The following is a 13,156-nucleotide window of genomic DNA, read 5'->3' on the forward strand; positions in this document are numbered from 1 at the left end:
ATTTGTGTTCTCTCCTGTTTTTCTTTTGTCAGTCTGGCCAGTGGTTTGTCGATTTTGTTGATTCTTTCAAAGAACCAACTTTTGGTTTTGTTGATTCTAATGTTTTTATGTTCTCTATTTCATTTATTTCTGCTCTGATCTTTATTATTTCCTTTCTTCTGGTGGCTGTGGGCTTTTTTGCTGTTTTCTTTCTATTTGTTTGAGTTGTGTAGTTAATGTTTTGATTTTAACCCTTCTTTTTTGATGTGTGCATCTGTTGCTATAAATTTTCCTCTGAGCACTGCCTTTGCTGTGTCCCAAAGTTTTTGGTATGATGTGTTTTAATTCTCGTTTGATTCTAGGAATTTTTTGATTCCATCTCTCATTTCTTCTATTAGCCAGTGGTTTGTAAGTTGGGTGTTACTCAGTTTCCATGTAATTGATTTTTTTTTCTTGCTCTTTCTGTTTGTAATTTCTACCTTGATAGGATTGTGGTGAGAGAAGATACTTTATATTATCTCAACGTTTTAGATCTTGTTGAGGATTGCTCTGTGGCCTAAGATGCGGTCTATTCTGGAGAACATTCCATGAGCATTGGAAAAGAATATGTACTTTGCAGCTGTAGGGTGGAGTGTTCTATATATGTCTATGAGGTCAAGTTGGCTGATTGTGCCCTTTAGGTCTTCTGTATCTTTGCTGAGTTTCTTTTTAGATGTTCTGTCCTTTACCGAGAGTGGTGTGTTGAAGTTTCCTACTGTTGTTGTGGAACTGTGAGTTTCTCTTTTCAGTGCTGTTAGAGTTTATGTATTTTGGAGCCCTGTCATTGGTGGCGTAGATGTTTATTATGGTTATGTCTTCCTGATGGATCATCCCCTTAATCATTATATAGTGTTTTTCATCTTTTATGGTGGATTTTGTTTTAAAGTCTATTTTATCTGAGATTAGTATTGCCACTCCTGCTGTCTTTTGGTAGTTGTTTGCTTGATATATTTCTTTCCAACATTTGAATTTTAATAAATTTACGTCTTTGTTTCTAAGGTGTGTCTCTTGTAGACAGCATATTGATGGATCCTGTTTTTTTATCCATTCTGTCACTCTGTGTCTCTTTATGGGTGCATTTAGGCCGTTCACAATCAGTGTAATTATTGATAGTTGTGTTTATTGCTGTCATTTTGTAGTGCTTTTTTTGTGGTGCTGACGTTTTCTTTGTTCTTCTTAGTCCTGTGCTGAATTTCTTTTGTGGATTTTTTTTTCATTTTTTTTTGTTTTTGTGGGTTTTGTTTTTACTGAGACTTTATGTTTTTACTGTTTATTTTGATGAGTAGGTTTTGTTAGCTTTCTTTGAGGTTGCTGTGAAATTTATTCTTATCTTTCTACGTTTGAAGCAATCTATTATTACTTGGTATCGCTTTTCCTTCTTCTCCATTAGAAGGTTTTATACCTACACCGTTTATTCCCTCTTTTGTTTTTCTGATGTTGTTGTCATTTACAGATTAACTGCTCTGATTCCCTGTTGTATTTCTTTTGGTTTTGAATAGTCCTTGAGAGTTCATTTCTGTTGCAGTGGTGACGGTTGTCGGGGCGGCGGAGACAATAACCAATGCCACAACTCTTAAAGAGAAGTGGGGCCAGGAGGGTCACTCTGAGGAGTCGAACCCCGGCTTCAGTCCCAGGAGTTTATTTTATAGTCAATACAGCAAGCAGTAAAGCAAATAACAGAACAATGGGCTTTGGGTGAGTAACAATAAGTTTCGGGCAAGGGAGAAGGAATTCAGGTAAACAAGCCAATCAGTAACAGGACAATAGGTTTGGGAAAACAAGTCGTGCCTAATCTCTTTCTCATTGCTGACAAGTCTCCAGCGTGTCGTATACAGCATAGAGGCCTGTGGGGGCTGCAGTTGTCAATAGTGCAGCCATGTTTAAATGGCATATATCCCCACATCTCCTAGATTGGTATCTGGCTGGTATAATCCTGCATCCTGGATTCAGCTTGTGTGCTGAAGTTGTTAGTTCTCAGATCGAAGGACTCTCTTTCATAATTTTTGTAAGTTTGGTTGGGTTTTTACATATTCCCTTAATTTCTGTTTATCTGGAAATGTCCTAATTTCACCATCATATTTGAATGAGAATTTGCAGGATGTATTATTCTTGGCTGGCAGTTTTTTTCTTTCAAGTTTTTATATATGTCATCCCATTACCTTCTTGCCTGCATCGTTTCTGCCAAATAATCTGAGCTTAGTCTGTGTTGTTTCTCCTTTGTATTTGACTTTTTGTTTTTCTTGAGCTGCTCTCAGGACTGTTTGTCTTTGGTTTTGGTGAGTGTGATTATGATACGCCTTGGTGATCTTCTTTTGGTGTCTATCGTATATGGGGTTCGTTAAGCTGCTTGGATGGCCAGCTTTTCATTGTTCGTGATATTGGGGAAGTTTTCTGTCAGTAGTTCTTCAGTGATCCTCTCTGTGTTTTCTCCTCCTGTTCTGGAACTCTGATCACTTGCAGATTTTTGGTTTTGATTGTATCCCACATAATTCTCAGGGTCTCTTCATTTTTCTTTGTTCTTTTTGTCCTGATTTTTCCTCAAACAGTTGTATCCAAGTGTTTGTCTTCAATTTCGCTGATCCTGTCTTCCACCATTTCAAATCTGCTCCTCAGCCCTTCTGTGACACTGTCCATTTCTGAAATCTTGTTGTTTATCTTTTGGATTTCTAATTGTTGTTTTTGTGTGATTTCTAGTTGTGAATTTATTTTGGCATTTTGTTCCTGCATTATTTTTCTGAATTCTTCCATTTTTTTGTCTGTATTTTCCATTAATTTGTTTGCCTTTTCCATGAATTTGTCTATTTTTTCCTCATTTTTGTCTGCTTTTTGCTTCAACTATTGGATAGCTCTGAATATTGGAGATTTGAATTCCCTTTCAGGCAGTTCTGGTGCCTTTTCTACTGGAAAGTCATCTGGTGTTTTATTTTGGACGCCTACTGGAACCATCCTGTCGTGTTTTTGTAAATGTTTTGATATTGTCTGCTGTCTTTGGGGAATTTGGTAGTTATTTTTCTCGTTTATAGATTGTAGATTGCTTGTTTCATCCTGTTTTTTCATTTTTTTTGTCTATGTCTGAGCAGGTGGGCTGTGTGTTCTTTATTGTTTGCTCATCTCTGGGCACAATACTTTTCTCCTCCTGCTCCAGTTGGCAGGGTCAGTCACTCAGTATGGTACAGCAGGGTAGGTCTACCTGAAGTGGAGTTACTAGGATGGGTTTTTTTGTGGCACTTACTATGGCCACCAGGGTGGGCCGGTAATCAGTGCAGGTCAGGTTCCGGTAGGCCATGCCTGCTGCTTGGTGGTGTGATGTCCATTGCACAGTGCAAGTAGGCAGGATGGAAGGGGAAGATTGTGATGTGTGGAGCTAAGATGAGTATGGGGGAGAGGAGAGGAACAGGAGCCAAAAACATACAAACAAAAATGAGTGCTAGGGGAGCTTGCTATTGGAGTGGAGAGATGAGAGACTATGAAATAGAGAAAAACAAAAAGGAGAAGAAGAAAAGAAAAAAAATGCTTAAATAAAAATTAGAAAGAAAAAAGAAGAGCAAAACACCCAGGGATTCCACCGGTGCGGCTGTGAGGTCTGAAGAAGTTGCTCCCAGGCTGTGAAGTACAGTCTGGCTAGAAAAGAGGTGTCACTCAGTGTCAGGTATTCAGAGGACAGGAAGAGAAGGAACGTATAGAGATATGAGAAACTGAGTAATGAAGAAAGACAGAAAGGGAAAAAGAGGGAAAACGAACAAGAAATACCCAAAAAGAACAGGGGAAAAAAAAAAATGCTCTCAGGGATCCGTCTGTGCATCTGTGCAAACCTAGGGGGTAGGTCCCAAGTCACGCAGTACTGCCTGGCTATAACGGGCTCCCAGTTCGAGAAAAGAAAAAGAAAACAAACAAACAATTCAAAACTAACAAAAAAAGCCCCGGGATCCCACCAGCATGGCATCATGGGCCAGGATGCAGTCTCACATTCAAGCGGCATTTCATAGCCTTTCAGAAGAAGCAAAGATGGCTCATGGAGCTAGGTATTTGAGAGAGAGGAGGGGTAGGTGGTGAGAGGTAAGGAAGAAATCTAAAAAGCAGAGAAAAGCAACACCAGCAGCCAACAAGTGGCACTTCAGGAGCCGGCCAGTGCAGGCGGGTGGAATCCAGGCGACACTGGGGTGAAGCTGATGCTTCCCGGCCAAGAAACTGTGGCCACAGGAGGCAGAGGGGTGGTAAGAAGAGTGGTGTTGGCAAAGCGTATATTGCTGGTTACCGGTTGTTCTGTCTCCTGCTGGAAGTTCCCGTGAAGCTGCTTTCTCGTACCTGCTGTTCGCTGGTCTCTGATAGGAGTCCAGGATGGTGGATCCGTGCTGCGGTCGCTGATAGGGAACCTCTGCATGTATCTCTCCTTGCTGTCTGTTCTCTGTCAGTTTCTTATTCCATTTGGTGCTTGGCTGAGTTCTTTATCTCTTCATTTGATGCTTAGGGTTTCAGGATTGCCGTTTTTTCTGTTTGGCTTAGTTTTTCAGATCTTTGCTGTGGAGGGACGGCATGGTGCTTCTGCCTATAGTGCCATGTTACCTGGAAGTCCTCTTTTTCCTCCTTTTTAATGGTAACATTCCTTGGTCAGTTTCACAGACATTGGTATACTTACCATGTGCCTCACGGCACCCATAGTGTGGTAGGGAAGACAGGATTCAGTCCTGGGTTAGGCTCCTAGGATTTCTTTCTTTCATAGCCTTAGTTATTATGTTAGCTCTCTGTGGATGATTCCCAATTCTTATCTTTGGCTGAGCTTCATCCTGTATCTCCACTTAATTGTTGCAAGATTTCTAGTTTGCCCAAACTCAGTTATGTCTAAAATTTGACTTCTCCATTCTTTTTTTTTTTTTTTTTATTGTACTTTAGATGAAGGTTTACAGAACAAATAGTTTCTCATTAAACAGTCAGTACACATACTGTTTTATGACATTGGTTAACAACCCCATGACATATCAGCACTCTCCCTTACTTCTTCCATTCTCTTAAGTGCATTTTTCTTCCTGACTTCTTTGTCAATGATAGTATCTCTCTGAAGGAGCCCTGTTGACTCTGTGATTAAGTCCTCAGCTGCTAACTGATAGGTCGTCAGTTCAAACCCACCAGCTGCTGTGTGGGAGAAAGATGTGACAGTCTTCTTCCATAAAGATTACAGCCTTGGAAACCTTATGGGACAGTCCTGCTATTGCCTGTAGGGTTACCATGAGTCAAAATCAACTTGACCACAATGGGTTACTGTCTCTCTTGTAATCATCATCCTAGCTCCGAACTTTAGTCAGCGTTGATTGTGGCTTCTGTCATTCTTGAACTCAACTTACCAAAGTTAATATGTTGTCTCTAGCTTGTGTCCTTCCCTTTATATCCTACTTGCATTTTTTTTTTTTTTTTTTTCCGTTTTAGACCTGTATTACTGCGATAGGACTTTCTCCTTTTAGGCTCTTTACCACATTTCATCTTGTATACTACTGCCAGGTTAGCTTTCTTAACACATAATTGAATTGGTCATTCCCCATCCCTGAAAGTATCCGAAGACTCTCTTGCCCACATTGTGAAGCCTAAATCCTTATCCTTCCTCTGACCTTCCCCCATAAAGCTAACCTAATGCTGTCTTTCATAACCCTTGGCTCTAGGCAGGCTGTTTGTATCTTGTATGTTGCTATGGTAATAGCTGTCCTTTGAATGATTACTGTGTGCTCAGTACTCTTCTGGGTGCTTTACATCCCTTGTGTCATTTATAAATCTCATGAGAACCGTGAAAGGTAAGCGAGTTTCATTGTGGTTTACTACTAGATCTTATGTATTAGAATATCTGTGAGGTAGGAAGTGTTTTGAAAACTACAAAGCCCAATACAGACACAAGGTATTAGCATACTGGCTTAGTGTCTTGTAACCTAGGAAACTTTTATTTTATTTTGCTATCTGAATGTTAAACTTACTATTATAGATAAATTTTGACATATGAAAGTGCAGAGAGAATAGTAAAATGAATCCCTGGGTTACCTGTTATGTTGCTTCAACATTTGTCAATTCATGGCCAATCTTATTCTACAACTTTCTGCTTTGCTGTATACTTTTGAAGCAAATTCAGATTTAATATCATTTTACTGGAAACCTGTTATAGAAAAATGTATTCTGACTTTCAAGCAGTCAGATTGTAAGCAAACTTCAGGACCACAGTCCTTTATAAGTTGACAGTGGTCCTCAATTGGAGATCCCAAAGGTCAGGATAGGTGTTGAGGGATTATTATCTGGAATCTATTTAATATTTTAAAATATGAATACAAAGCATTTATCATTGATAGTAGACACATAAGGCAAAAATTAATATACATTTTTAGACAAATCTTTCAAAACATGGGTCTGGGAGGGAGGTAGTGGTGGTGTAGGTGTATTCTCATGTAGAATAACAAAAGGGCCCTTAGTGAAGATGAAAAGGTTTGGATCTACTGGCTGTTATTACCTTATAAGGTTATCTAGTGAAAGAGAGAAAAGAAACATGGCTGTCCTTACCTCTTCCACCTCTCCCCACTGTCTTCCACTACCAGGCTAAGAGAGGACTGAGCTGCACCTGCCTTCAGTCTTTGCTCCACTTTTCCATTGGAATTTGTGCTTACCTAAGAAGTGTGGGACAGAAGTTGTGATACTCCATATTGGGTTTATGAGAAATAAATATGACTCTTCAGGGAGTTTTAAAAAATACTGTATGGTAAACTTTTTTTTTTTTTTTTTTAAATATTTATTTTGGTGAATGTTTCAGTCAAGCTGCAGTTTCAGCTCAGGCCACAACAAATGCCACCCCAGCCCAGCCTACTGCTCCACAGCCTCTAAATTTGGCACATGTTCCTGGAGAAGAACCCCCACCAGCTCCAAACCTAGTGGTTCAAGAAAATCGACCCATGAATGAGAATGTTCAGATGAATGCACAGGGAGGTCCAGTGCTAAACGAAGAAGATTTCAACCGAGACTGGCTAGACTGGATGTACACATTCTCACGAGCTGCAATTCTCCTTAGCATTGTATACTTCTATTCTTCTTTCAGTAGGTTTATCATGGTAATGGGAGCCATGCTACTGGTTTATCTGTAAGTCATGTTCATTAACTTTTTGTGGTTTCTTGTAATTACTTTCTAAAGCTGCTTAGCCAAGAATCTGTCGTATGGCAGTCTGTCAGTGAATGTTGAGTGAAGGAATGTGAATGCTGGGCTTCTGATATTTGGTATTTTTCTGATACCAAAAGCAAGGCAAGTTGTGTTGAATAAGAATGTTTGTCAGAATTGTGTAGAGGCAGATTTTTTTCCTTTACTATCTTTTATGTTAATTTTGTTAGACATGCCTTGTTGATTATTTAGAACTTGAGAAGGTATATGATGCACTCCTATAGAAGCATGCCCTTTTTAATTAATAGTTATCAACAAGAAGTGCTATGGGTATAGGTCAGATTTTTTGGTATAGGTAGGCTAACTTTCCCTTGACTCCTTTTCCCCAAGGAGTAAAGAAATACTTGAATTTCATTTTGAAAAATCTCAAAAAGAAGATTTTATGACTCCTGGTATGTCCTGATATATCATAGAGCCAGTTAAGCCACAGTAGACTTTTAGACTTGACTTGGTTCTTGTTTTGCTGTCGTTGCTTTGAGAGAGAGAGTTTTCTGACCTGAAGTAAGAGATGTGGTCTTTTCATTTATTATAGTTCTAATCATTTTTCTTTTGTAGGACACTTTTGCTTTATAGTGTTACAAATAAAAACAATTCTGCCTTTTTTCTTTATTTTGTTGAACAGACACCAAGCTGGATGGTTTCCTTTTAGGCAAGAAGCAGGTCAGCAGGAGGCTCCCAACAATAATGCGGAAGTTAACAATGATGGGCAAAATGTTAACAATCTAGAACTAGAAGAAATGGTATGTTAATCAGGTTTTTGTATATTTTAAATATAAATGTTTTCTCAGGACTATGTGGGACCAAAGTAATAAAAGAATCATGAGTCTTCCACATGTTCCATTTGTGGAATTGCACATGAAGAAAAGCTAAATTATAAATTGTGGTGGTTTTATCCTGGAGAACTTAAAATATAACTTTGAGTCAGTCATATATTAGAATTAAATAGGAAGGATTAACATTATTCTTCCTGAAGATAACCTAGAAAGAAAATTATGCACATGTTGAGAATTTATTTTGTTACATCGGTACTTGTCTTCTTTGACCTTAAACACTAAGGAATTTATCTTTTTTGAATGTAGCAAGGATTTCCAATGACCAGATATGTACCACTTCCTTATTGCATGCCCATATTCCTTTCTACGAAAGAACGTACTTCTCTCCTTTCTGTCATGAGTTAATATTAGCAGTTCATATCACTTAGGAGTATGTTTCTTCTTTTGTTTGAAAGGAGCATCTTATGGATGATGGGCTTGAAGGTGAGAGTGGAGAAGATGCAGGTGAAGATGCCAGTGCAATTCAAAGGCCTGGATTAATGGCTTCAGCTTGGTCTTTTATTACCACCTTCTTTACTTCACTCATACCAGAGGGGCCTCCCCAGGTTGCCAATTAGACCTGAAAAACTATGCCAGCTGCAAAGGAGGGTTTGACTTTAGGAAAGTGTTTTAAATAACAGTGCAATTACAAAAAAATTTATAACTTTCTTTTGATCATCATGTACAGAGGTGTTTTTTCTTTAAGCTTCTCATGCATATGAATATTTTAAGCACAAATGGACTACTAAATTTTTTTTTTTAATTCTGACAGAACATAGTGTAACAATATTGGTCTTCCAGGTTTTATTCAGTTATGTACATTATACCAAGACAGACCTATTTGTGCATCTTATTTCTTTAAAGAGCTGCTTCACGTAAACGTCTATAGTTAGTAGCCCAGCCCGTCAGTGTGTAATTTGAATAAATGTATCTTATTTTTTGTGAATTATCCTGAAAGTTTTAAACAGAATGACCTCATAGTTTTTAACAAAGAATATAATTTACCTAAAATGTGCTAGTAGCATCTTGCCCAGCCATAAAGCAATAAACTCAATAATCTTAATTTTGAAATTTGAATAGAATAATGGAAACTTTCTATTTTAAGGGCATGTATCCCATTAATTGGAATTAGTACCTTTAAAAAAAAGGCAGCTCTTCAGTGGAATTAACAGTGATATAAAATGTTTGATACAGGCAGTACTTTTATAAAATGAGATATGCTGGAAATCACGCTCAGTAATTTTTTAAATAAAAGGTCAATTATGGTAAACTGTCTTATGGGATATTTGTTCAGACTTTCAGTAATGTGACCGTTAAATGCAAAAATCGATGTAAATTTCAGTAGTTGTTTGGAAGGGTTGCCGAAGTCTTCAAGGTATTTTCACCTCTTCCCTTTCCAGATGGGTATCTTTTAGTTCTCAGGTAGTCTGAAACCTAGGTAGTTTATTTAAAAATCCAAGTAAAATCCTGTGATGGTTAATACTATGTGTCACCTTGGCTAGGTTATGATTCTTAGTGGTTTGGCAGACATTGGACTGATTGCTCTTCCATAATGTAATGTAATCATCTCCATGATGAGATCTGATATAATGTAATCACCTCTATGATGAAATCTGCTGTGAGCAGCCAATCAGTTGAGAAGGGAGTTTCCTTGGGGGTGTGACCTGCCTCCAATGTATAAATGGATGTTCCAGCAAAGCTCACTCTCACTTTGAATCCTGCATACAACTTTCATTATCTGACCTCTGGTTCTTGGGACGTGAGCTAGCAGCCTGCCATCTGACCTGCCAATTTTTGAGTTTGTCAGCCCCTGCAACCGTGTAAGTCTGGAAAAGCCTCCAGCCTGATGCATAACCCATGAATTTTTGAACTTGCCAGCCTCCACAAATGCAGGAGTATTTCCTTGAATTAAATCTCTCTATATATATTTATATATATAAATGTTTCATCAGTTTTACTTCTCTAGAAAACCCAGCCTAAGATATATGGTACTGAGAGTGGTTCTAGAGGAACAAAATCATAAGGATGAGTTTTCCAAATTGTTTCTCAAGTCTGGCTAGTTTAAAGGTGCTGAAGAGTCTGTCTCCAGAAGTAAAGAGGGCACTGCTAAGCCATGGTGTGAGGTGACAATAGAAATATGCAAACTGTCGCTACCAGTGGATCAAATATGGGTGAGAGACAAGGTTCTGGGTGATTGCATAACTTTTCTACAATTTTGTCAGAATGAGAAGTATAAGGAAGCTGGTTGGTTGGTCCTACTTTCGCTAGACAAGGTGGTAAAAAAGGTCAGAACTTAAGATTCACAGCTCAAGCACCACATAAATAGCCTCAAAGTTGCCATTTGTACCCTGAAAGAAGCCTTATTTCTTGTTAGTAACGGAGCTGATATTGCTGAAAACCAAACCCAGAGTCATAAGAGTGACTAGATTACAATGCAGTTGAATTCCCAATCTTGAATGGTGTCTGAAGTTAAAATGAGGGCATTGATTGGGAAGAAATGGGATCCTGAAACTTGGGATGAGGACATAATGGGCAGATAATCAGGAAGCTGGGAACATTGAGCTCCTAATTCTGTTCAGTTAGTCCTGCCAACAGAACCAGCCCTCTACTCCCATCTGCAGAGATTACTCCATCATTGTCTACTAAATCACTCTACCCAGTAAAATCATAATCCCTTCCACCCCCATCTGATGAGATTAACCCAGCTATGCCTGAATAGTCTTTGAGATATCTCCTGGGGTGTTGCCTGGAGCATCGCCTGAGGCAGATGCCTTACAAGACATCTAAATGTCCTCAGGACTCACCCCACCTCACATTTTTGCTTCTAGACCTGTAACTAAAGCCCAGCGAGCCCCAAGAGATGAAGTACAAAGTGTAACCCAGGAGGAGGTATGCTATACTCCAAAAGAACTGTTTTATTTTTCTAATACATACAAACAGAAACCTGGGGAATATCTGTGGGAATGACTATTAAGGGTATGGAATAATGGTGCAAGGAACATAAAATTGGATCAGTTTGAATTTACTAATATGGGCCCACTAAGTACAGATTCTTCACGCAATGTTTCAATTTGAGAGGTTAGAAAAAAGATCTCATAGTTTATTTGGTTGCTTCACTGAACAAAGCATGGATTAAGTGGTGGCCTACACTAGAGTTGAAATGCCAGACCTGCCTACATATACTGTAGAAGAACAAAGGCTTAGGGAAATTGGTATGTTAGAGTAAATTTATCAGGTTGGACACACAGACCCACCCATGGAGTACACAGAGGACACACCTTTTACCACGATGGTGAGGAACAAATTTGTGAAGGGAGCCCCAGCATCCTTGAAGACTGCTGTGATTGCTATTTTATGTAAGTCAGATTTGACAGTAGGTACTTCCCTAGCTGAATTAAGACAACTAACTACAGTCTGGCTGATTGGACCCTGTGGTAGTAGGGGCCAAGTGGCGGCGCTTAATTGACAAAGACAAGTTGTGTATGATTACCGTAATATTTGGCAGAGACAAAGCAGTAATGAGAATAGTCTAACTCGTATGGACTTATGGCGTTGCCTACTTAGTCATGGTGTCCTTAGGAGTGAAATAGATGCGAAATCTAAATATTTACTTGATCTGTACACGTGGAAGGATTCTAGGTCAAGTGAATGGCAATCTAACTTTAATCAACAGATTAGAGAGTCACATCCCTCAATCAGTTCCTAGACTTGAGCCAGTTTACAGACCCACAACCTCTTTAATGAAGAGGAGGCCGGGCTCCCTTGAGGAAGGACCCCACTACACTGCCAAAAATTTATACTGCTAATCTTTCTGTCACCCTTCCCCAGAGGGACCTGTGGCCTTTTATGAGAGTGACTGTTCATTGGGGAGAAGGAAATAATCAGACTTTTCAGGGGTCACTGGACACTAGCTCCGAACTGACACTTAATTCCAGGAGACCCAAAACATCACTGTGGCCCACCAGTCAGAGTAGGACATATGAAGGTGCAGTTATTAATGGAGTCTTAGCTCAGGTCCATCTTACAGTGGGTCTCGTGAATCCCGGAATCCATCCTCTGCTGATTTCCCCAGTTCCAGAATGCATAATTGGAATAGATACACTCACCAACTAGCAGAACCCCCACATTGGATCTTTGACATGTGGAGTAAGGGCTAAGTAAGGGAAAGGCTAAGTGGAAGCCATTAGAACTGCCCCTACCTAAGAAAATAGTAAACCAAAAACAATACTGCATTTCTAGAGGGATTTCAGAGATTACTGCCACCATCCAGGACTTGAAGGATGCAGGGCTGATGATTCCCACCACATCCCCATTCAGTTAGTCTAACTGACCTATGCAAAAAGTAAATGAATCATGGGGAATGACAGTGGACTGTTGTAAACTAGGTGGTGACTCCAGTTGAAGCTGCTGTTACAGATGTGGTTTCATTGCTTAAGCAAATTAATATGTCTCCTGGTACCTGGTATGCAGTTATTGACCTGGCTAATGTCTTTTTCTCAATTCTGGTGTTGAAGGTTCACCAGAAGCAGTTTGCCTTCAGCTAGCAGGGCCAGCTATACACCTTCACTGTCCTACCTCAGGGGTATATCAGCTCTCCAGCCCTATGTCATAATTTAGTCCAAAAGGTCCTTGATGACCTTTCTGGTCCTTAAAATGTCACACTGGTTCACTACATTGATGACATGCTGATTCAACCTAGTAAGACATATCAGTGACTTTAGACTTACTGGTAAGACATTGCATGCTAAGGGGTCTGAAATTAACCTGTCAGAAATTCAGGTGCCTTCCACCTCAGTGGCGTTTCTAGGGGTCCAGTGGTTTGGGGCATATTGAGATATTCCTTGTAAAGTGAAGGATGTTGTTGCATCTGGCCCTTCCTACAGCCAAAAAGGAGACACAATGCCTGGTGGACCTCTTTGGATTTTGGAGGCAACATACCCTTCATTTGGGTGTGTCAGAGCCCTGATGGTGCAGTGGTTAAGTGCTGTGGCTGCTCACCAAAGAGTTGACAGTTCGACTCCAACAGCCGCTCCTTGGAAACCCTATGGGGCAATTCTACTCTTGTCCTATCAGGTCATTATGAGTTGGAATTAACAGCAACAGGTTTGGTTTTTTGGGTTTACTCTGGCCTATTTATCAAGTGACCCTA

General features: G+C 39.6%; 1 protein-coding gene across 4 annotated transcripts in view; it reads left to right on the forward strand.

The window, feature by feature from the left end:
- The window catches only part of HERPUD2 (HERPUD family member 2), a 50,054-nt gene extending 38,791 nt beyond the window's left edge, over nucleotides 1–11,263 (forward strand). Inside the window, exons 7-9 of one of the 4 annotated variants that reach the window (XM_023739581.1) lie at nucleotides 6,797–7,077; nucleotides 7,818–7,935; nucleotides 10,836–11,263. In XM_023739581.1, coding sequence (XP_023595349.1) covers nucleotides 6,797–7,077; nucleotides 7,818–7,921 — 385 coding nt within the window. In that variant the 3' untranslated portion in view covers nucleotides 7,922–7,935; nucleotides 10,836–11,263. Of the gene's footprint in view, nucleotides 1–6,796; nucleotides 7,121–7,817; nucleotides 7,936–8,423; nucleotides 9,545–10,835 lie in introns of those variants that run through there. The other 3 variants (XM_023739580.1, XM_023739578.1, XM_023739579.1) reach the window with 3 other exon arrangements.
- Nucleotides 11,264–13,156: the final 1,893 nt, after the last annotated feature.

Source organism: Trichechus manatus, unplaced genomic scaffold (assembly GCF_000243295.1).
Source record: "Trichechus manatus latirostris isolate Lorelei unplaced genomic scaffold, TriManLat1.0 scaffold00137, whole genome shotgun sequence".
NCBI lineage: Eukaryota > Metazoa > Chordata > Mammalia > Sirenia > Trichechidae > Trichechus > Trichechus manatus.